The sequence below is a fragment of the Lagenorhynchus albirostris genome, chromosome 10, assembly GCF_949774975.1.
Source record: "Lagenorhynchus albirostris chromosome 10, mLagAlb1.1, whole genome shotgun sequence".
Taxonomy (NCBI): Eukaryota; Metazoa; Chordata; class Mammalia; order Artiodactyla; family Delphinidae; genus Lagenorhynchus; species Lagenorhynchus albirostris.
This window is the reverse complement of record NC_083104.1, coordinates 54,275,049-54,299,375: the sequence shown is the minus strand read 5'-3', so window position 1 is coordinate 54,299,375 and position 24,327 is coordinate 54,275,049. Positions and strand designations below refer to the sequence as shown.

Sequence of the window (24,327 nt, the reverse complement as noted above, 5' to 3'; positions counted from 1 at the left end):
ACAATAGTGAGAGTTAAATGTTTGTGTTTGAAAAAAACAAACAAAAATTTAGATTTATTTCATTCTACTGTTGAGATGTTCCACTTGCACATATATGTGTAGTTACGAAATGCCCATGTGCTCATAAACATGTTGATATGTGTCTTATATATGTATATATCAATATAAAATATGACATTTTCTGTTGGTCAAGGAGAAAGAAAAGCAGACACACACAAGGTTTTGCTTTTCCCAACAAGGAGAAAAACATTTAACAGTTAATTATCCCTTTACTCTCCTAACACAAAACAGTAGAAAAGCAAGCTTATGGCTCCAGTGCCACTTGGGAATGGATTCCTGTTGGTTATTTTTGTTGTGAGAAGACAAGGAAAAGGTGTCTGGGCTTCCAAGAGGTCTTTTTATTCTTTGTGAAATAGAATGGAGTTGTTTGAATGCCTTGAATAAATGCCATTTTGTACCAAGACCATCATTTCAACAGAAGAGCTTTATTTAGTATTTCTATTCAAAGCATCTACTTCATCCATTTATCATTTAAGAGGCATCCTACTTGATGCAGCATTTTATACTTTCAACACTGAGATTACAGTTGTAAGGAAAGAAAAGAGGGTGGGATTTTTTACTCAGCAAAACCTTTAGCCATTTTTCAGTTTCTAAGACTGTAGTCTGTTTTGAGTATTTCCATGCAGATCTCAAAACCCCTTGTAAAGTGGATAGCTATGTTTAAGTACTGTATAATCTATAACTCATTACCTTAAGGAAAAAGAATCACCACTGAACACTTGAAGCTAATTTAAAAAAAAAAACCAAGAGTTTCAATTTTAGAAAAGTAGTCAGAACAGAAGAGGGCAGGGTGTGACCGTGTGTTTTTAGTGGGCAGTTTGTGATCAGCAGGTAGCCCACTGCCCCCAGAAGAAAGGTGATTTGTGATAGCACTCATTTGCACAGTGGTCCCATGCCAGTCATCCATGGTCTAGAAAGACTCATTTGATCTTTCAAAATTTACTTGAGTCAAATGCCCGCTGGTTAGAGATTTCTGGATCACAGACCATAACCCCAAAGCCTCAATATTTAACTAGGTAACTTAGCAGTGATGACTGAAATTTCAGTTCCTATATTATTACATTCCCTGAATAGATACCAACTGCAGCAAGACACCTCACTTGAGTCTACATTTCTTAGAAACCAAACCAATAAACATAAAAGAAATGTAAACTTAGAGAGGCCACCCTGCTACTGTATACAGAATCCAGGGCTCTGGGTTTAGAGCATGATAAAGACCACGTGTACCATTGCCATGGAAGCATTGTGGAGTCAAATTTAGGACCCAGGCACCTTGTAATTTAAATGTAGGTTTTAAAGTATATTCTTAATCTTTGTTTTCAAAAGTTGCTTTTTAAGAGCTATAGGTTTTCTTGTTGAATATGAAAATCAAGGGACCATCATAAATTTATCTGTGACCAATAAAAACAGATTCCAAGTATGCAGATACCTTTCAGAGGAAAGAAATCAGGAAAATAAATGGCATGAACTGAAAATACACTTATCAGATATCTTGGTTTTGAGATGAGCATGTTAATTTTTACTCTGTGATTATGTGATTATGGTCTTAGAAGTAGACACACCAAGAATATTGGAAAACTTTGCCCATTATTACATATATTTTTCTTCTATTTCCCCTTGCATAGTACTTGCTAGACTAAATAAAAGTATGTATATTAGTATGGTGTATAAGGTATGACATCATACAAATTAATATTTGTAAGCAATATTTGTAAGCAATATTTAATCATTTCTTATAAACCAGTCAGTTCTAGTTACTGTATTTCATTGTTTCTAAGACACACATTTTTGTTGCTGTTGTTTTTCCACATTTTGACACTGCTGAAATTGACTCTCCTCTTATAATCAATGGCAAGACAGTTTGTATTTTCTCCTGTTAAGTCACCTGGGGGTACTATCTACATTCTCTGCTTTAGGTCTTTGACCGCATAGATCTTATCAATTGAAACTCTAACCAAAGCAAGGACTGTGGGTCAGATTCTTAAAGAGAACTTTTTGCTTCCTTCCCTCACCCAGATTGAGACATGCATCTTCCCTTGAAGTCCATTTCTGGTGGGTGGTTTGGTGTTTTATTTACCTTGTAGCTCTTTGGCATTCCAGCTTTATAGGGAGATCATTTGGGCTGTTTGTTTTTGCTTATTTGTTTTGTTATATAAAATAATGGTAAACCTTTCAATCATCGTTGCCTTAGATAAAATAAAAAATGATAATTTAGATTCTGCTGCTTCACAACCTGAGATCATAGCCCAGAATTAGGCTAATGTTTACTTGTCCTCTCTCTTGAGTCAGGTGAAAAATGATAGTGTGAAAAAGATTTCTGAGACAATGCTTCAGATACAAAACCAGTGGCTTGCAAGCAACTTTGAAGTACCTTAAACATGAAAATTGATAGGCTAATTAAAATTTTAATTTATTATGTAAAGCTGTTTTATTCTGGGTGGCATTTTGATAACAGTTCTTCTAGCATAGTTTGGTGAAATGCTATTACTGAACACGTTATACACATAAATTAGTGTAAATTAGCCAGGTTTTGAAATATAAGTATATGCTGGCAGACGTATTTTTGCATAAGTGAAGAATACTGGAATATTTTTAAGTTATTAACTAATCTCTCAAGTGACACCAAAAGCTATGAGCAGAAGGGCCAGGGATTGGGGCTGTGAGCCCTCTCTTTCCAAGGACTATAACAGTCTTGCCATTTTGTTTCTTAATGCAGCCTTCCTCAAATTCTTTGGTCTTTGTTTTCCTTTATACTCTTAAAAATGATTAGTTATTAGTTCATTAAAAAAAATAAACCCATCACCTGTTAACAAAAATAGAACTCTTTTATGGAAAGTACTATATTTTTCAAAGCAAAGACTTTTTTTTTGAAGAAAGGCACTGTTTTACATTTTTGCCCATCACTTTAATGTCTGGCTGAGTAGAAGATGACTAGACTTGCATTCAGGCAGACCTCGTTTTACTGCACTTCCCTTTTCTGCGCTTGACAGATGTTGTGTCTTTTACAAATTGACGTTTGTGGCAACCCTGCATTGAGCAAGTCTATTGGTGCCATTTTTCTAGCAGCATTTCCGTACTTCCTGTCTTTGTGTCACATTTTCATAATTCTCGCACTATTTCAAAATTTTTCATTATTATTGTATTTGTTATAGTGATCTGTGATCAGTGATCTTTGATGTGATTATTGTGATTGTTTTGGGGCATCATGAACTGTGTCCATATAGGATGATGTGTGTGTTCTGACTGCTCCACTCTCTGGCCATTCCCCCATCTCTCTCCCTCTTCTTGGGCCTCCCTGTTTTCTGAGGCAATGCTGAAATTAGGCTAATTAATGGTCTCTAAGTGTTCAAGTGAAAGGAAGAGTCCCACATCCCTCACTTTAAATCAAAAGCTAGAAATAATTAAGCTTAGTGAGGAAGGTATATCGAAAGCCCAGATAGGCTGAAAGTTGGCCAAGTAGTCACTACAAAGGAAAAGTTCTGGAAGGAAATTAAAAGCACTACTCCAGTGAACACATGAATGATAAAAAAGCAGAATAGCCTTATTGCTGATACAGAGACAGTTTTAGTTGTCTGGATAGAAGACCAAATCAGCCACAACATTCCCTCAGGCCAAAGCCTGATCCATAGCCAGGCCCTAACTCTCTTCAATTCTAGCAACGATGAAAGAGGTGAGAAAGCTGCAGAAGAAGAGTCTGAAGCTAGCAGAGGTTTAAGGAGGTTTAAGGAAAGACTCCATCTCAGTAACATCAAAGTGCAAAGTGAAGCAGCAAGTGCTGATGTAGAAGTTGCAGCAAGTTCTCCAGAAGGTCTAGATAAGATAATAAAAGTGGCTACACTAAATAACAGATTTTCAGCGTAGATGAAACAGCCTTCTTCGGGAGGAATATGCTATCTAGGACTTTCCCAGCTGGAGGGGAGAAGTCAGTGCCCAGCTTCAAAGTTTCAAAGGACACGCTGACTTTTGTTAGGGGCTAATGCAGCTGGTGACATGAAGTTGAAGCCAAAGTATCCAAGACTGGATACTACAGACATGATGGAAACATATAGACAGACTCCCTACCCCCTTGGAACCTAAAGTGGCAAAGTAGGAGATTAAAAGTAGAACTGAATACAACTTAGGTTGTAGAAATAGAATCACTGACTGTAACTGGCTTCGTACCTACACAACAGTTAAAGAAAGCCAAAGCCAAAATAACAGCAAAAATAACAAAAACAGCAGCCGCACGAATATCAGCTCACATTTGTCATGTTACTAACCATTAACTGTTCATTTGATTGATTGGTTGTTTGTTTTTCAGGGTAGGTAGCTGATTTGTCTACATTTAAACCCCACCCCACCCCCAATTCTCCTGGAAGTTGGAAAGCTCTGCTTTGTCACCCATCCCGTAGAGGCATCCATGCTCACGGGTGCTGAGTGGCTCTGAGAGAATAAAGTTAAGAGAAGTAACTTGAGCTTTGAGTTGTTATTTAATAAATCTTGAGTCCTCTAATGTGCCCAACTGAGAATAATAATTCTTTCTGAACTTTAAGGAATCATGTGTGTCAACGTCTGTGATATGCTCAAAATTGTTTGCTTTTGATTGTAAGTTACCAGGCACTCTACCCGAGTGGCTAACGGGGTCAAACACTGGAGTTTAAGTCACAAATCCACAGCTTTCAAGCTGAATGACAAACTTTGACCCACGTTTTGTTAATGTTTTTATAAGATCATACCCACAATCGTTATTTGCATTCCAAGCATTATTTGGCACTGAATATTACGTGATTTTCAAATTTCTAGCCAATTTTCCCTTGAAGGTCATGTAATCAAAAAAGCCAAGAGCTGGCAAGGAGAGGGGGACTTGGATGGAGAAGATGAAAGAAAAAGAAAAAAAAGTAAAAGAAAAACATGAACTCTTGTAGATATCAAGGAAAAGATTGAGCTACTGATGAATTACATGGTTGGTGTTTTTAAAGGGAAAGAAGATGAATTATTAACCTACCTATTCTGGCAAATAATGACGTTTACAAAAGTGCTTATACAACCTCCGTGGCTATGAAAAGTACTCCTCATGGTCAAGTACTTTCCAGTATCTTTCAAAACTATTATCTTTGACAGAAGAAGCATTCTGATGCCACAACTGGTGACTTTCTGGATTTAACAAAGAATTAGCAAACGAATTTTCTTACATATTCTACGGACTTCATAGTACTGAATGTAAATAATCTTTAAGCTTCTGCATCCTAATCTATTTCAAGGGTGAGGTTACCAAATTCTTCTGTGTAAGGAATTTTTAGAATCCTTATAAATAGTGCTATTAATTTATAAAATTTCCTTTTGTTTAATGAAAGACTCAGACTCACGAAATAATCAGTTTGAAAAAAGGTACAGTTGATCTTTGTTATTCGTGGGAACCAGATTTGTAAATTTATCCCACTTGCTAAAATTTATTTGGTACCCAGGATCAATACTCACGGTGTTTTTATGGTCATTTGAAGATGTGCATAGCAGCAAAAAGTTTGAGTCACCAAACACATACCCCCCAGATGAGGTTGAGCACGTGATGCTTTGCCTTCTTGTTTCAGTTCTTATACTATCAACTAATGTCCTTTCTTTGGTTTATTTAAGGTTACAGGTTTTGTTTGTTCGTGCTTTTCACTGTTTAAAATGGCCCTCAAGTGTAGTGCTGAAGTGTTGTCTAGTGTTTCTATGTGAAAGAAATCTATAATGTGCCTTATGGAAAAAATATGGAAAAGGAAAGATAAGCTTTGTTCAGGCATGACTTAGAGCACTGTTGGTTTTGAGTTCAATGTTAATGAATCAACAGTATATATTAAATATGGTGTCTTTAGAGAAAAATAGATATAAAACAAGGTTATCTATTGATTAGTTGGTGAAAATGTTGTGACCAGGCAGGAACCTAACTATATATTTCCTCTAGAAGCAGTGACTCAGTATTCCCTAATTCAGTGTTCATGGTGACTTAATAGAATAGAATTACTTCAAATAACAAGATTCAATTCTATCTTGTTTTATGATCATTGCCATTGAATGGGATCCAGTCTCTTGGTTAATTTTATGTCTCTCCCACTGATGTAAAAAATAATGTGCATGGGTGTCAAAAGTAACTGTTACCAGTGTATGAGCCAACTGTCTTAATTTGAAGAGTTGTGTTACAGTCTATTGTCAGCCTTTATGCATTTAAAGACATTAGTTCTTACTCTACTCAACCAATATGTGTAAAACTTCCTAAGGAATTTGGAAAAAGCCCTGATCCTGTTTTCATTAATTTAATGAGTCCATGAGTGACCAGTAGACTCGGAATTATTTCATAAAATCCTTAAACATTTGACACAATGTAAAGATTCATGTATCTTCCTTAGCAAGAAAAAGTCATTAGCCTAATACATTGAATTATTTCTACTACATTTATATCATTCTTATTTAAACACCTCTTTGCATCTGAGAAGAAGCCATTTTGGCTCTGTAGGAACCAAACTGGGTCACATTGATATGGACATTATTGATGCTGAAGGGCATATAGATGTCTGTGGAAGTAACGGCAAACATGCTCCATAAAATCTGGAGAGAAGAGGCTATCACTCCAGTAACAGTTCATAGGGAACCCTAGCAACAGAATATTTTGAGTTTCTTGAAAGCATTTGGCTGTCAGTAGTTGTTACCAATGTTATTGTAAAGCACATGCTTTGAGACGTTCTTAGCAGTGAGGAAAGCAAGGCACAACTCAAACACGTGGCCCTCTGGCCTGCAGTTGGATCTTTTCTGACTAGTGCATCCTGCTTCCAAACTATTTGATCAGTCACCAGTCAGTGTCCTTCGTATTAAGTGTGAGAAGAACCTGACAGCAGGCCCAGGAATTCATCATTTCTGTTAGCTTGGGAACCATATTGACTACAATTTTATTTTACAATACTGAACATTAGAAAATTTGTTTCAGAGATACAGAATTGACGTCCTGCCCCAATGAGCCATTAGAAGTAATACTTTGGGGCTTCCCTGGTGGCGCAGTGGTTGGGAGTCCGCCTGCCGATGCAGGGGACGCGGGTTCGTGCCCCGGTCCGGGAAGATCCCACATGCCGCGGAGCAGCTGGGCCCGTGAGCCATGGCCGCTGAGCCTGTGCGTCCGGAGCCTGTGCTCCGCAGCGGGAGAGGCCACAACAGTGAGAGGCCCAAGTACCGCAAAAAAAAAAAAAAAAAAAGAAGAAGTAATACTTTGAGGAGAAACTGAAGCACAGTTTCCTATGAAATAGTATAGCTATCTGAAAATTAATTATTAATTATAATTATCTGAAAAATCTTAGTAATAGCTGCATGTAGATTGAGGTTATCTTCAACCATATTCCATGGAAGTAGAAACATCATCTATATAGTTTGCTACTGTTTCCATTGGATATATCATAGTGCTTGGCAGTTAGTTGTCCAATTATTTTCTTTAATGAGACCTTGGGAAAAAAGTTAAGATGTATCTAACAACATGGCCAGGTTCTGAAAATAGTCCTCTTAACTTTGAACTGAAGGAGAATCTTTACATATGTGATCTTGAAAAGAGCAATTGGCTGTTATGATACACGACAGCACTTGCAGTTAAGTGTGTTACCTAGCCCACCAGATGTAGTGTTTTCATTTCATGTGCTTTGCCTGCAATTTCGAAAGCAGACTCAAGGTGAATGACCCTTCTAATCTCAAAAGAAATCTTCCCATTGGCAAAAGAACTTGAATTCTTAGTAACTCAGCATGAATGCTTCCTTAGTTAAGTGTTCTTTCTTTTTTTTGCGGTATGCGGGCCTCTCTCACTGTTGCGGCCTCTCCCGCTGCGGAGCACAGGTTCCGGATGCGCAGGCTCAGCGGCCATGGCTCACGGGCCCAGCCGCTCCGCGGCATGTGGGATCTTCCCAGACCGGGACACGAACCCGTGTCCCCAGCATCGGCAGGTGGACTCTCAACCACTGGGCCACCAGGGAAGCCCAAGTGTTCTTATTTTAAAGCTGCTGGGTCTAATATTTACTAACCTATGATCACTAAAGGTAAATCTTGTAAATTCCTGTAATAGTGTAAGTTTGGTTAAAATGTGATTGATGACAAGCTCTAGTCCTCTGTCTCCTCTCCATTCCCAAGGAGGAGAATGGGAAAACTTACTTATATTCTTGGGGAGGGGATAATGTTGGGAGAATTAGGAGGGGCTGAAGGCTGGGAAGATTACATCAAGCAATTACAAGGAGAAAGGCTGATGGTTGATCTCCACGTCTCCTGTATGCCCTTGACCCAGTCTCCATGGATCAGGGCAGCTAAGTGGGGCATCAACAACCTGGGGGATTTCTGGAGTTGTTGGCACTGTCTTGGCAACCCACCTGTCACAAAATGCAGAGTCATCCCCATCAATATTTAAGCTGCAGCTTGTGACCTCAAGGTAACATCAAACTATAGCTGGGACCTGGCAGAATACAGATCAATTAGCTAGATACCTGGGACTTTCAGCTGTCTAGCTGCACAGGCTCGCCCTGGATGCAACCTCAGCATCTGATATTTTTTACCCTATTTACCCATGTTATGGTGGAGATTAATAGTATATACACTACATCATTGACTCTAAGACACCATCAATTAAAGATAAAGTATTATATTGAATACCACTAAAAAAGCAGAGAAACTTGCCAAACTCTCAAATGCCATCAAGTATACTGTGAGCCCCAATTTCATGGATATTAAAAAGTGAAACAAAACTATGTCTTGGATTGCTGTATGCCTGAAACTAACACAACATGGTTAATCAGCTATACTCCAATATAAAATAAAAATTAAAAAGCAAAAAACAAAACTATGTCTTGGAATCTACAAAGATCAGTCATTTAGACAGAGATAAAAACAGAAGTACCTACATTAAATATGGCAATGCTCTCTTATCTCTTTTATGATTATCAATCAAGGCTTCATTTAACTTTGGTTTTAATGACGAACTCAGACTAGCACTTTTTTTCCCCCAAGACCTTGAGACCTTTAGCTACATGGTATAATGCTACGATACCTTTTCTTCTGCTTCCTTCTTTTTTTTTTTAATTTTATTTATTTATTTATTTTTATTTTTGGCTGCATTGGGTCTTTGTTGCTGTGCATGGGCTCTCTCTACTTGCAGAGAGCAGGGGCTACTCTTGGCTGTGGTGCCCGGACTTCTCATTGCGGTGGCTTCTGTTGTGGAGCACAGGCTCTAGGCACACAGGCTTCAGTGGTTGTGGCTTGCAGGCTCTAGAGCACAGGCTCAGTAGTTGTGGCTCACGGGCTTAGCTGCTCCGCAGCATGTGGGATCTTCCCGGACCAGGGTTTGAACCTGTGTCCCTTGCATTGGCAGGCGGATCTTTAACCACTGCGCCACCAGGGAAGCCCTGTTTCCTTTTTAACAATGCTTTTTTGTGTGTGCCGCCATAGACTTTCTCAGCCTTCCAATCTTAATTCTGTCTGCATCTTTTTATCTTGACCTTCTCTATTGTAAGATAGGGGAGAGCATCTCTGTCTGACAAGAATGCTGTAGCGAAAGCCAAAAAAGCAGAAATATCGAGATGACAGAGTTCATAAACAGTAGCATAACTCTCCTTGATGTTCTTTTCCCAAACACAAGGAGGCAAATTATCTCTATTCTCTGCCTGTTGTTACTATTTCTTTTTAAAGTGATAAGTCCCCTGCATTTCATTTGCTTAATTCCTGACAAACTCCTCAAGATTTCAAGACGACTTTTAACGATCTCCTCTTCTCTGCACTTGGGGTCAGATGCCTGGGTAAGGAGGGGCCTTGAGTTCCTCCTGGCCTCCCCCTCATGATATGGTTCATGTGCATGGGCTGCCCTGTTACATCGGGAAGGTCTCCCAATGACCCCAACAATCATTTTGCTTCCCCCCATCTCTACTAATCAATCAAGGGCTGAGACATTGTCTTTAGACGTTTGAGTGAGTTCACTTGAAATTGTTTTAAGGAAATTTTGCTAATAAGGAAAATCTAAAACACTCCAATTCCATTTTCAAATACAAATTTGGGAATTCCCTGACAGTCCAGCGGTTGGGGCTCCACATTTCCACTGCATAAAATTTCCATTCCCCACAGTGGAAATATATTCATTTACTAATTCATTGAACAAACATTTACTGAGTCTGTTACATTCCAAGCACTGCTTCTGGAAGAAGATATACCAAGATGGAAACATTCAGGAGCCTGGTTAAGAGAGGCATACGCATGGCAAAGTGTGGTCGTGTTAGCTCCCATCCTGCATCATGGGGACAGAGCTAAGAAAGAGGTTAATGCTTTACGGAGAGAGAAATGGCTTTTAGAGGCTATGACATTTAGCCTGAGGCTGGGAGAAGAGCATTGCAGTATTCCCTCAGACAATGATACAGAACATTTCCAGCCAAAACCTATAGCTGCAAAGGCCCAGAGGTTAACACTATAGGGCAGGGTGAGTGTATGTCTGAGTTTGGTGAAGGGAGGGGTCTGGAATTGCACAGGAAAGTTGTGGAGGTCAGGAGGTACATACACATTTGATCACGAAGGGCTCTGTAAGCCATGTTTTATCTCAAAGGTGATAAGATGCCACCAATGTGTTCAGATCTGCCTATCATAAGAACACATTTCACAGCATGATGATATGGTTGGTGGATGGAAAGGAAGGTGCAAGCAAAGGCTGGAGAGGATATTTTTACCAAAGGATAGTAGTAGACACCCAAACAAGAAATGATAACCTAAAAAAAGATACTGATGATACATGAACTTACTAATTTAACTTGGCAATAAGTGTCTGGAACTCAGTATGGATACTTGAGTTTGAGACCAAGATTTGGGCATCACTTGGACGTAAACAATAGTTGGGATCATAAAGTGAATGTCATCGTTGTGTAGAAGGAGAGAGAAGGAGGGAAACTCTGTCCTGAGCACTGGCACCTCAAAGGCAGATCGAGCAAGAAAAAGCCCTCTGAGAGGTCAGAAGAAAACTAGGGGAGAGCCTCACAGAAGCAGAGGGAAAGGAGTTTTGAAGGAAGAAGGAGGAAAAAAAATCCCTGGTCAAATGATGCAAACTAATCAAATAAGATTTGGAATAACAGTGATTTGGGGGTTCAGAAATTATGAAAGTCAGGGAGTGCACTGTAAGCCAGTTCACAGGTTGGTTGGCATCTTTTGGGACAGTTAGCTAGGATTTCTGTCTTATCTTAGGACCATGCAATATTGGCTCCCTTTTGTAGGCTTTGGACATTTCCTTGTCTCCTGTCTCATTTGTCCCTCATCCTCTCTTTAGAGGAGGGACTGGCTGCACAAAGCCCAAGGAGCATCCCTCCAGCAGGTGAGAGCAGAGACCTGCCTTACATGGCTGACTGCCTCTCCCAGGAGACACAGACCACTCAGTGGTCACTTATCCATGCCAGAGCCATTCCCGGTAAAACCCTACCACTTGCCTCTTCTGAAGGCCAGGAGTTCAGGCTCTCATATCCTCTTCAGCAAGCACACTCTCTTAACAGGAAAGAGGTTAAAAGCCCTTTCTTTGGCCAAAAGCTTGACAGGGTATTGATCATTTTGTGGTTTTTCTGGTGATTTTTATTGATTCCTCTGAATGTCTTGGATATCCACACTTCGGGGATCAAATATGAAACTTTCAATTTCTCAGCCAGTTTGGCCTTTGGATTTATATATTGTTACTAGCTTCCACCACTAGAAACCCTGAATCATTAACCCTGGATTTTCGGTCTTCATTCTTGACCCCCTGCTCAGTCTCTCCCTGACCCTTCTGGCTGTAACAGTCCCTATCCTTCCCAGCTTTCTGTATTCTACTGACCCAGCAAATCCAAATGTCTCCTGACATTTTCAAGCTTACTTCTGAATCAGACCTCTGATCTATATGACTTTTACAAATAGTATGCCTTTTTCTACCCTCCTGAATTTATAATTTAAAACAAATAATAGAAGATATAGTATGTTTCTTTGGTTTTTCCTCCATTATAAAATATTTCTCATCATATACAACTTAAAAGAGCCAGAAAAAAATATGAAAGTAAAGAAAGCCATTTATAGTTAATACTTATCCCAATATTGAACATTGTTGACAGTAATTTTTCCTTAGTAGTCGAAGATTTTTTTAATTTTTAAAATTTTTATTTGTTCACACATATTGTACACGTAATTTTGTATCATGATTTCTTCACTAAAAGGCATGTTTTCTAAAGAGAAAGGCTGGTAAATAAATATAAACAAAGTTAAATGAGGTTTCATGACAATAGCAGTACCTAAACATTTATAACGCATTATACTTTTAAGCCATTTTCACATATCATTTTTTAAGTCATCTTATTTCAGTTATTAAATTTTTAACCATAACCAGCTAACAGTTATAAAGATTGTTTAATTAGTTGCAAGAATTAAACTCTTTAAAAATAATATCCAGAAAACCAAGTTATCCTTTTCTTCGTTGGCTTCCTGAACTCATCTTGTGCTAATTCAGTACGCAATATTTACTAAAATATACAATATTTACTACCTATTTATTAAAGTGTTGCCTGAAATCTGATCTTAGAAGATTGGAAAGTTTTACAATTATTCATTTGTAACTCATCCAATCATGATGTATTGTGTGTCAGGGCAGAATTTAGAAAAAGGAGAAACATTAGGCTACAACATCAGTGTTTCAGTTTTCCAGGAATTACAGTGTGTATTTGTCCATGTAATCAAATGTTTTGATTCCCATTCACATTACACTGTAAAAACAGTTTCAAAAATGATAGAAACCATTCTATCAGCTATCTTTTCAGTGGCTTTGTTAGAGTCAATGGTACTCTGCTCCTCAGATAAGACCAAGCATTCCAGTCTAGAAGGTCTTCTTGAAGTGGTAATGCCTTCTCTAGTGAGTACATTTTAAGCAGTATTTCCATAATTATTACTTCTTCATTTAAAGTTCTGGATATCAAATATCTAGCCCCTAAGTCAAAATGATGTGTCTCAATGAATCCCCTATGTTTATTGGAAATAATTTTGGGTCCCTATGTCGACTGAAAAAAAAATGCGCAACCTAAAAGTTGAGAATTATGTTTTATTTGTTGGACAAAATTGAGAACTTAAGCCTGGGACACAGCATCCAGATCACTCTGAGAGACTGCTTCCAAAGAGGTAAGGGAGGAACCAGGAGATACAGGAGTTTTTGCAACAAAAGATCTCAAGTTAAGGATGCATCTTTCTATATATGGGAAGATGCAAAAGTCAGGGCTCATTGAAATCATTGCTTTGATATGCACCTCAGCTATCTGGGGCCAGTATCCCGTGCTTTCTCATCCTGAGTCTCTTCAGGATGCACTGTGGGGTGGGCAGTGGCTGCAGTGTCTGATGATTTGACGGTGGGCATCCTGTTTCTATCCTGAGTTCCCTCAGGGCTCACCAGAGTGGCTGTAGTGTGATGGCTTGATGGCTGCAAATCTTTGTTTACTGATATGGCAGGCAACATTTTTTCATTGACACCTAATTACTCCAATAAACCATATTTTAAAGTTTTTATTTAGCTCTTATAGATTCTATCTGAAAGGACTAGAAATACCCCATTATGGCTGAAATATTAAGCCAAAACTCAGCTGCTGCTGGAAAATGACAAAAATGTCCCCTCTTTGTTTTAAATAAATCATAAATGCCTTTAATCCACAAATAATGTGAACTTAAAAAGTGGAAAATATTTGTGAATTTAATAAACCCCTTTCAAAAGAGAGTGATGGGATTAAACATCACTTCTCTATTTATATGGTGTGACATTTTCGTTTTGTTCCAAGTTACTTTACTTTTTGTGTGACTTTGGAGTTTGTAAACATGCCATAAAATTTGTTAATTACATAATGACAATTTCATGGTTCTAGCTCAGTATAAAGGTGGCTAGACAGAGCAGCAAAATCGATTTTCTTTTTTACCTTGTGGAAAGAAACAAAAGGAAATGGAATGCAAAAATCTGCATTAAGACCATATTAGAATTATAACTCAACAATCTGTTACACATGAAATGAAAACCAGGTGCATCCCAGTGTTAGTTATTGTGCTGTGATATTCAGCCAGCGGTTTAAGTTCAAACACCCCTTTGTTTAACCCATGCCTTGCTTTGTAAACCACAGTGTTCCAAATGCAGATCTGTGGTTGTCTTCTCTTGCCAAAGGTCCTCAGAGGCACGACTGGCCCCAGGCCAAATCATGAAGTAGATGAAACTTGGCTTCATCCTCTCCTTAGTTTCTCTCCACCCACCTGTCCCCCAGTGCCTACCCTACTCACCCATCACTCTGGTTCTTCCCGCTGTTTTCCAGGGGGCTCATGCTATTTCTTGTTGCCAAAGCCCTCTTTGACTATATCATTTTCCTGCTTGAAAAATGATCCGTGGCTCCCCAAGAGGAACCAAGCAATCAAGACCTTCCTCCTTTCCTTCCAAATCTTATTGTCAACTGCTCCCTCCAATGTTCTACTGCAAGTGGATCGTCCGCCTTGCCCTTTTTATTCACACGCCTTTTCCATGCTATTATTCCTTCTGCCTAAGCTGGCCTCCGCCTCTCATCTCCATCTATGGAAATCTCTCACCTGTACCTCCTCCAAGTGCCTTCCCTGACCACCCTGGCCTCTCCCCTACACCTCATGCATACCCTCACGGGGCACTTGCCACGTGTTGCTTTGTGTTATAATGTTTATGTATGTGTCTTGTCTCCAGGCACTGTGGTGGGCGTTTCACAAAAGTAATATCTTTTAAATTTCACAACAATCATCTGAGGTAGGTATTACTATACCACTTGACAATTAAGGAAAATGAGGCTCAAATAGATTAAATAACTTGCCTGAGGTCACAGTGCTAGAGAACAACGGAGCTAAGACTTGGACCCAGGTCCAAAACATATATTCTTTCCACTAAACCATATTATCATCTATTAAGTTCTTTCCATCTTCTGAAAGATGAGTGGAGGTTTAAGATGGAGGAAGAGGCCAACTTAGGCTTTCTGATTATCAAATACTATTCAAGAAAGAGAGAGAATTTTTGTGATAATTACCATATTACTAGCTAGACCTGATTGGTTTACTATAATCCATGAGGAATTCAAGTCAAATGTGAAAGAAAAAAAATCTTTACCTGACATTGCCAGAACAAATACACGTGGCATAAAAAGTGAATATTGAAGACCTATAATTCAAGAAAGGCATTGGTCTCTGAGCACTGTTGGAAAATACGTTCAAGGAAAACAGTTAAATGTGGCTTCCTAAAGTCCCCTGGGATTTAAATAATTTGGGGGTGAACAGGGGTCTGAAGGTACAGTGATCATTTAAATCTCTTATTAAATAACAATATCTTTATTGAGTACAATACCTGTTTTTTTCATCCTGCCTTTGGTGTGACATCTTGGATAAGTTAGAGGAAAGAAGCGTAGGGTTTCTAAGAGGGAAATCTCATCCCAGATGGACAGTTTTTCCAGCTGCCCTCTCCAGGACCCAGAACCATGGAGTCCCGCCTGGACAGGTCCCTCCTGGGGAGTCTTTGGCCTCAGACCAGCCTCCCGTTTGTCACATGGCAGAGACCCCATCTAGGGAAGAATTTAGACTTAGAATCTATGTGCTTTGACATCACTGCCTTTGCTTCTCCCATGGGGGGGAAAGTAATCTGTCTTCATTTCCACTCTTCTATTCTCATTTTCCAGACCCCAGCTTGTCACATTATCATATCGTATTTCTTCAACATGAGTGATGGGCAGTTATCATTAAGCCTGTATTCTCAGTGCATCTCCATCTCAGCTTTGTTTGCAAACTTCGTTTCAATTACGTGTGCTCCCTGTATGCCAGTTTCATTTATAGATGGCTCTACAGTTTTGTTCCTCATACCAATCTTAATAATAATTTTTAAATTACTGTTTAGGGAAAACAATGCATGTAAGCTTGAATGTAGCAGGCCGTCCTGGACTTCAGGCCCTATCTTAGAAAGCCTGAGAATTTTCATTTCAGTTATGTGTTAAAACTGAGGAATTAAATGAGCTTATCAGGAAAACCACCTTCAATCACACTGGAAAAAAACTCAAACATAAAAGATCTTTTTTATTTTCTCTAAAGTTTTTATGGTTTTTCTTATCCTCTACAAAAGTCAATTTATTTTTTCTTACTAAAGCTAATTTATTTTTTATTATTTTGAAATAATTATATATTCACAGGAAATTGCAAAAGACATGTACAGGGAGGTCCTATTTACCCTGCACCCCGTCTCTCCCAGTGGTTACATCTTATATAATAATAGTGCATTATCGAGCCAGGAGATTGACATTGGACTAATTTATTTTTAAGTTTCCAAAAAGAAAAAAATCCGACCGAAAGACAACCTAGTCATCTTTGTTTCATTCTATTTCTGTTTCTGCTCACAAGCAATAACCAGGCTGACAGTTCTGGAAAACAAAGGGTGGTAGACCCATGCGGCCACAGAGAAATGATCTTCGGGGCTCATTCAAAATCCTAGTCAATGTCATGGCTGGTCTGGGTTGGAATCTGGTTCTGCCTCCACACATGTGACCTTAACCAAGTCAGTTGATCCCTCCAAGTTTCCGTGTCTGCATCTATCAAATGGAGGAAATATTTCTCCTGCCTACTTCATAGGGTCCTTGTGAGGATGAAATATGATGATGTGTATGCAAGGAGGTAGGGTGTCAGCCAGCGATCATCAAGTTGATATTCTCTTCTGCAACAACTGTCAGTTACAGAAATGTAGTTTTTCAGTGGTGGTTTTATTCTTAGAAAAATAACTAAACCACCTCCTTATTAGCCACAAGGCCTAGAATTTCCATCACATGTAAATGACCTTCCCTTTCTACACTCTTAGTGAGACAGGTACCAGCAAGTATTGGACAGCACTCTGTGATTCATTGCCTAGACACCCCTGAGGCATGCAATATTTTAAAATAAATGTTTCTTAACATTTTCTTCTAAAAGGTCGAATGTGTTTTAAGTAGCTTTTATTTTTACTCTGACCCCAGCATCTATCCTTTCCTTTTTTTCATGCCATGGGATATACAATAGGTATTCTTGAAAATACTGAGAAATTATAAGGATACCAGATTAGACAGTGCATGGCTTATGAATTAGAAATGAAAATCATCCAAACTGCATTGTTCTTTGGTTTGTCTGGATATATAATATAAACTCCCGAACTCACTGGTGGATTCTTGTGTTCAGATAGTAAAAATGCTAGTCTTGGTAGTAAGGGAGGAGAAATATATAGGATAAAGTAAACTTAAATCGTAGAAAGTAAAGGTAAAAGCATTGTGCGTATTGAATGCTTTGGACACCACCATAAAAATGTTAAGATCCATTTTCTCCCCTCTTCCCCCCATATATAGGCTGGCATGGCTCTGACCTATGACCCCACAGCTGCCATACAGAATGGGTAAGTAGACTACATTTTCTCTATTTTAATTGCTAAGGTATCTTTGAACTCTGAAATCAGTACTGAAGAAAAATATTCAAATCTTTCTTTTTGTTTTAAACCTTTCTCATCATTGTATTTTTTTCTTCCTGTGAGTGACTCTTATTTCATGGCACCCCCCATGTCACCCATTCTTACAATGCTTCTGCCCACATTCTGTCTCTCCCTTTCTCATCTGAGAAAGAGTAAGGAGTAGGATTTGAAGGGGGGTGTATGTAGATAGACTGGTCTGGGAGAAGTGTCCGTGTATCGCTATGGTAAGAGTGTCGCTCCTACTAATAACTCTAGAGTTTAGACTTCAGTAGTTTTAGCATGTGCCCAGGTTCATTTTGACATTAACAGTGCTTCCACTCTTGCCTTCTGGCTATCAGGGGAAGGGTAACGGACAGAGTCAAGTTAGTAGCTTGGTGATTGCATTTTCATTCTTCATCGTAATAAGCACCTGGAAACTTGCAGCCTCTTACTTAGAACAAGTCACATAGCCTAAAATTCTCCTCTGAAAAATCAGACTTAAGCTACACGATCTGGCCGCTCTAAAATTCTGTCATTCTGAATATTCTTTGGTTGAAACTTTCTTCTTACTTTGCAATTTCTTTTCTTTAGTTTGGCCATCCTGCAATGGACCAACAAACCAAAGAATAAGTATTATTTTTATTTTCACACCCTTTTATCTTAGATTTCTCCATGGCTTTCAGTTTTCTGTCTTTCAGTCTCATTAAAGAAGCAATCAGAATGAAGGTCTCATTTAAGATCAACTTAGAGGATAGAAGGAATTAAACTCCATTTTTCTATTCAGTCAGCTGCATCTAATGAACACCTGTGGGATGTAGAAAATGTTTAGCTCCCTCTTATTTTTATAGTTATTCATTCAGGGGGTCATTTATTTACTCATTCAGTAAACATCCAATGAGTCTGCCAAGCACAGTACTATGCTCTATAGGTTAAAAAAAACAATGTATGAGACAAGGGCTTTGCCCTCAAGAAACTCACGGTCTATCCTTCCATGAAAGAGTCAACATGGTTGGTAGTCTAGGGTAAGAGTCTAGTCCTTTGTCCTTTGTTCATTAAAACTTCTCTAGGAGTGAAACTTAAGAATATCCTTTCATTTATCCAATAAGCCTTCTCTTATTTCCAACAAGGCACTTTAAACTTGGTGGTCAGAAGAACAAAAGACAAGATGTAAAGACATGAAATAAAGTCCTCTAGAATCTTACTGTGTGGTTGGGAAAATAAAATAGTTAACTCAAAAGGCATAGAATAAGGCATTATATGCTCAGCGACAGTGACAGAAAACAGGTATTATAATGTAAGGGAATGACATTTGTTGAACACATACTAAGTACCAGGTATTTTACATTTGTAATTTAATGGCACATGGTGTCAAGGATTGGAGATGCCCCAGTGGCCTAGGCCCGGACTGGAGAGAGTGAATGCTCTGCTTTAGTCAGTCATCTTTCCATTGCACAATTTAAAATCTGAATTTGTTTTCCCAAAGACCTAACTTTCCAAGTTTTCATCCTGATCCATTACAAACGTACAGAGAAAAAAATTGAGATTTCAGCCTGCAATCTGAGCAGCCCAAAGTGAACTTTGGGTGGTGCCGTATTAGAGGCAGTGAGGACTGCCTAGTACACAGGGCGCATGTCTCCCTTCCCAGGTCACCATCTATACCGTATAGAGGTCGACTGCAAGTACATACGTCTGCCTTCTGTGACATCTTTGTCTGAACCTTATAGTAACAGTATAACATTTTATTCTTTGAACTATTTCAACAGTTGCAAAAGTGGTTCATCCTCTCCACTGTCCACTTAGACATTTACAACAATGAATATTTCCCTCAGGAAACAAATTGTAGTTAAGATGCTGAGAATACCATCTTCTTTATTTTATCTCCTGTCATCTGATAAAGAACTTTGTGTCATCCAGCAATCCCTGTCTTCAATACTGTCTTGTCTACTGAATATTCCTTTCAGCCTGTAAAATACTTGAGTCTCTCCCACCTATAAAGAAGGTAGAAGCAAAACAATCCTTTTCTGCCCATGAGATCACTTCTACTGACCACACTCTTTTAGCTTTCTTTTCACTGGTAAACAACCCCAGTTTTCTATATACACTGTCTTCCCATATTGTCTCTAATTAAGCCCATTAAAGTATGAATTCTGGTCTCAGACTTGACTGGAATTTTCCCTATTGGTGTCTCCAAATTTGAGAAGAAAATTTGTCCAAATTTTTTTGTCCAAATTTTTTTGTCCAAATTCATCTCCAAATTTGTCAGTTGTAACTGACACATTCTTAGTCCGTATACTGTTTGAGATCTTGCATCATTTGACTTTCTGTTGTTGTTGTTGTTATTGTTACCATTTGCAGCTTCATGAAAATTTCTTGTTTCTTAGATTTCACCACTCCATCCTTTGCTGATCCTCCTTGCTTTCCCCTTGCACTGCTCACTTGGTGTCTGCGGATTCCTCCTCTTCTGCCCACTTTTACTAATCTTTCTCAGGGTTTAGTCTTTTCTCACTCTGTGTTCTCTCCAGTTGATCTCATCCACTCCTCCTGCTTTTAGGAGCTGAAGATTCCCAAGTCCATACTTCAAGTTCATAACTAGATGCAAAAAAAAATCACCTGTGTGTCTAACTGCATTAGGTGCTGCTCCTGGATATCTTTGTCCCAAGGTGAGGTCATTATCTTCAATCAATCTTTCAGCATACAAACCAAATCAAATGAAAAACAAGATCAAATTACTTGTTCCTTTTTAAAAAATACACTCTAAAGCCATTTAAGCCATAAATTCCAGTTCTCTGGGTATTCTCTCCTAAAACATTCTTTATAATAAAATTGGTCCTTAAAACTTACTCCATCTGTCTTTGAACTGTATCTTCAACCCAGCCCTGCCTCCCTGCCACTGGTTGAGTTTATTCAATCACCAGTCCCTACCTGTACTAAGCTTTTACTTGCTTCTAATATAACTGACCTCCAAACCATTTTCACATTGCTTTTTGAATAATTTTTTAAAGCAAAAAGCAATCAGTAATCATCCACCTGCCTGGTTTAATATATTATGTGGACTTTACTAACTGCAGAACAGAAATCAAACTTCCAAGAATGGCACAAAAAGAACTCTGTAATTTGGTTCCTGCAACTGAACTGGACCTTCTTTGATTCTCAGAGAATCCCAAGCTACTTTAACCCGTGTGTCTTGTTGCTCATGGAATTCTCTCTGCCCGGAGAGAATGGTGATATTCTTCCTTCCTTCCTAATTCCTTCCTTCCTCCCTTCTTTCCTCCCTCCCTCCCTCCATCCCTTCCTTCCTTCCTTCCTTGTTTCTTTCTTTCACTGCTCTCATTTAAAGAACACCATTAGGGACTTCCCTGGTGGCACAGTGGTTAGGAATCGAGCCCTGGTCTGGGAAGATCCCACATGCTGTGGAGCAACTAAGCCCGCGTGCCACAACTACTGAGCCTGCACTCTAGAGTCCATGAGCCACAACTACTGAGCCCGCATGCCACAGCTACTGAAGCCCATGCACCTAGAGCCCATGCTCTGCAACAAGGGAAGCCACCGCAATGAGAAGCCCGCGCAGCGCAACGAAGAGTAGCCCCCACTCAACGCAACTAGAGAAAGCCCACGCGCAGCAATGAACACCCAATGTAACCAAATAAAATAATAAATACATAAAATAAAGAACACCATTAAATCATACCAGGCAGAGCTAATTACACAATTAATCGTAAGAGACACAGTTTAAGCAGTGGTTAGGAGTTCAGACTCCAAAACCAGCCTGCCCAGGAGCACATCCAAATTCTGTCATTTACCAGACATGGGCAAGTTGTTTGTGCTTTAGTTTCCTCCTCTGTGGAGATGATAGTAACAGTACCTTTTCATAAGACTTTGTAAGGATCAAAGGACCCCTGCATGGCACAATGTGATCTTCATTGTCAATATTGACACTATTGTTACACTACGTTTCATGTGACCATGATACACTGACAGTCTTTTTATCATGTAGCTGTTGACATCATATTTATTTCCTTGATGGACTATTAACTCTGAAGTCAGGTTCCATGTCTTATTCATCTTTGCAGACTGTTTAACTTAGTACTATGAATGCCAAATCAGATACAGAAAATGTGACTGATGACATCTGCTTGGCTCCAGCAAGGTGGCATTAGGGAAACCATTCCCCTTCCTGGCATCAAGCCACTCTGTCCCCATGTAACACCCAAATCTAATCCGCTTTATTATTTTTTTATTGGAGTATAGTTGCTTTACAATATTGTGTTAGTTTACACAGTACAGCAAATTGAATCAGCTATACATATATCCCCTCTTTTATGGATTTCCTTCTCATTTGGGTCACTGCAGAGCATTGAGTAGAGTTCCCTATGCTATACAGTAGGTTCTCATTAGTTATCTATTTTATACATAGTATCAATAGTGTACATATGTCAATCCCCATCTCCCAACTCATCCCCCCGCCGCCTTGGTATCCATACGTTTGTTCTCAATGTCTGTGTCTCTATTTCTGCTTTGATCCTACTTAAATGCAACCTGCAGTTTCACCCAAAGGAGCCAAACTGCACATGAGTTTCTCATGTCCTGGGTTAAGAATGGAATTTCGGAAGGCTTAGACTATCCATTGTGTTGTTGGTGCCAAGAAGGTAGAAACTTTATTTCATGAAATGGAAGAGATCAGAAGATTGTAGCTCACTAACCTTATTCACTTGATATTTCTTCATGTAGATGACTTTTAAAATGTTTTGTTCATCTTTGGTTTTATTGCCTTATATGGTAACATTTAAATAATGGGGAGTAGAAGAATAGTCATTTCTATGGATGTTAAGATGCCAACATAACCACAAATGTTTCCTCAACACACTGTTCCTTGAGTTATTGTCAGCATGTACCTCTTTGAAGTGGGGAAGCTGATTTAGAAAATTCACTTAGCATATGAAGGAATGGAACATGAATATCCAGAGTCAAGCATTTACTCCTAGTTACATTGCTGTATTCGATCCAGTAGGCAAACCTAACTCAGAGAGCGGTAACCTAACAGAGAGATAAATATTTATTGCTGTAGAGAAGAAACTGATCCCATTTTATGTAGAACAAATGTATCCAAAGATACAGTTGCAGCTGACTCCAATCCAGTTGATATTGTTAAAGGTCGCTTAATGCTGACTCAGATTAACAAATTTTATCATTTGAATACTTATCTATTGTACCATTTAAAATCATTCTGGTGATGCAAATTTGAAAAAACATATTTCCCATCCTGTTAGGAACAATGGGCACGCATGCAAATTCTAGATACAATGCAAGTAGTATTGTGACAGAAGCACAAAGTGCTATGAGATTTATGTATGTATTAACTTTTATATGTATAAAATATTTCTGAAAGAATACACAAGACATGGTGACAGTGGTTCTCTGGGGAGAGCCAACAGAGTACCGAGAAGTAGGGGTGAGAGGGAGACTTATTTTTCACTGTTTATATTTTTCTATTCTTTTCACAAAGAAAAATAAAGAAAATTAATGTCATAGGACTACAGAGAAAAGGCAGTTACATTCTAATGAGGGATTCTGAAGGCTTCTTGATGGAACAGTGACATGAGCTTGTCCTCCTGGAGATGTGCCATGTCACCACTAAAGATCATATTTTATCTTTTTGAATCATAGTTTTGTCTGGATATATACCCAGAAGTGGGATTGCTGGATCATATGGCAACCCTATGTAGTTTGGGGTGAGCAGATGCAAACTATTATATATAGAAGGGATAAACAACAAGGTCCTACTGTATAGCACAGGGAACTATATTCAATATCCTGCAATAAACCATAATGGAAAAGAATATAAAAAAGAATGTGTGTGTGTGTGTGTGTGTGTGTGTGTGTGTGTGTGTGTATATATATCTGAATCACTTTGCTGTACAGAAGATACTAACGCAACGTTGTAAATCAACTATACTTCAATTAAAAAAAAAAAAGAACATATGTTATGATCCTGTGGCATCCCTTAACTGCACTCAGCCATAGAGGTTTCTGAGTATCAAATCCAAATATGTGTCTCAGGAATAGCTGGTAGCTTAATTGTGTCAACAGTTATATGTTCTGAATTCTATAACCTCAACCTGAATACAGCAACATAAAACTGAAATAAGTACTCCCAAATTAAGCTTGATATTTCTCTAATGAAGAACAAACACTTGTAAACATGGACCATGGTGTATCTGAGCTGCTTGCATGTAGGCAGTAAAAAATGTCAGTTGTGTCATCTGCTTGAATCTACGCAAATTATCACTTTAAAAAAATTAATTCAGTGTCACTTTTATCTAAGGCTTTGAAGGTTACAGTGAAGAAATTTCTGGGTCACAATGGAAAAGTAAAACGCTTGGTACTTTTTACTATAGGCTAACTTAGGAAAATAAAAATGTCCATTCTTCTTTCGGAGCTATCTGGCATAACTCTATACTGTGTTATTACTATTGCCCTATTGCTTTTTTAACAGTCCAATATGAAATTCCACCACTTTCAACTATGAGCATGGGAGGTGGGAAATAATTCCTCCCCCATAGTCAAAATCGCAACTTTCCTGTGATCTTTTCACTAAGGGCTTCTGTGTAAAAGCCTTTTGGATTGTTTTATTTGAAGAAAATGGATTCTTGGGAGAGATGTGAAAAAAAAATGTTTTCTGTAGCCTTGGTTTGCCAGCTGTTTTATATGGGCATTTGATATTAAGTGATAGAGAAACCTTATCTTATTACACTAGGAAAGGAATCTAGTGTGAAGGATACGTTGGCATTACAATAAAAATGACCAATAACTTATTAATC

At 38.6% G+C, this 24,327-nt stretch overlaps 1 protein-coding gene across 8 annotated transcripts in view; it reads left to right on the top strand.

Moving 5' to 3' along the window:
• Positions 1 to 24,327, top strand: part of RBMS3 (RNA binding motif single stranded interacting protein 3) — a 725,561-nt gene that overhangs the window by 588,335 nt on the left and 112,899 nt on the right. For all 8 annotated transcript variants that reach the window (XM_060162485.1, XM_060162484.1, XM_060162489.1 and 5 more), the window contains exon 8: positions 17,412 to 17,458. In XM_060162485.1, coding sequence (XP_060018468.1) covers positions 17,412 to 17,458 — 47 coding nt within the window. The remainder of the gene's footprint in view (positions 1 to 17,411; positions 17,459 to 24,327) is intronic.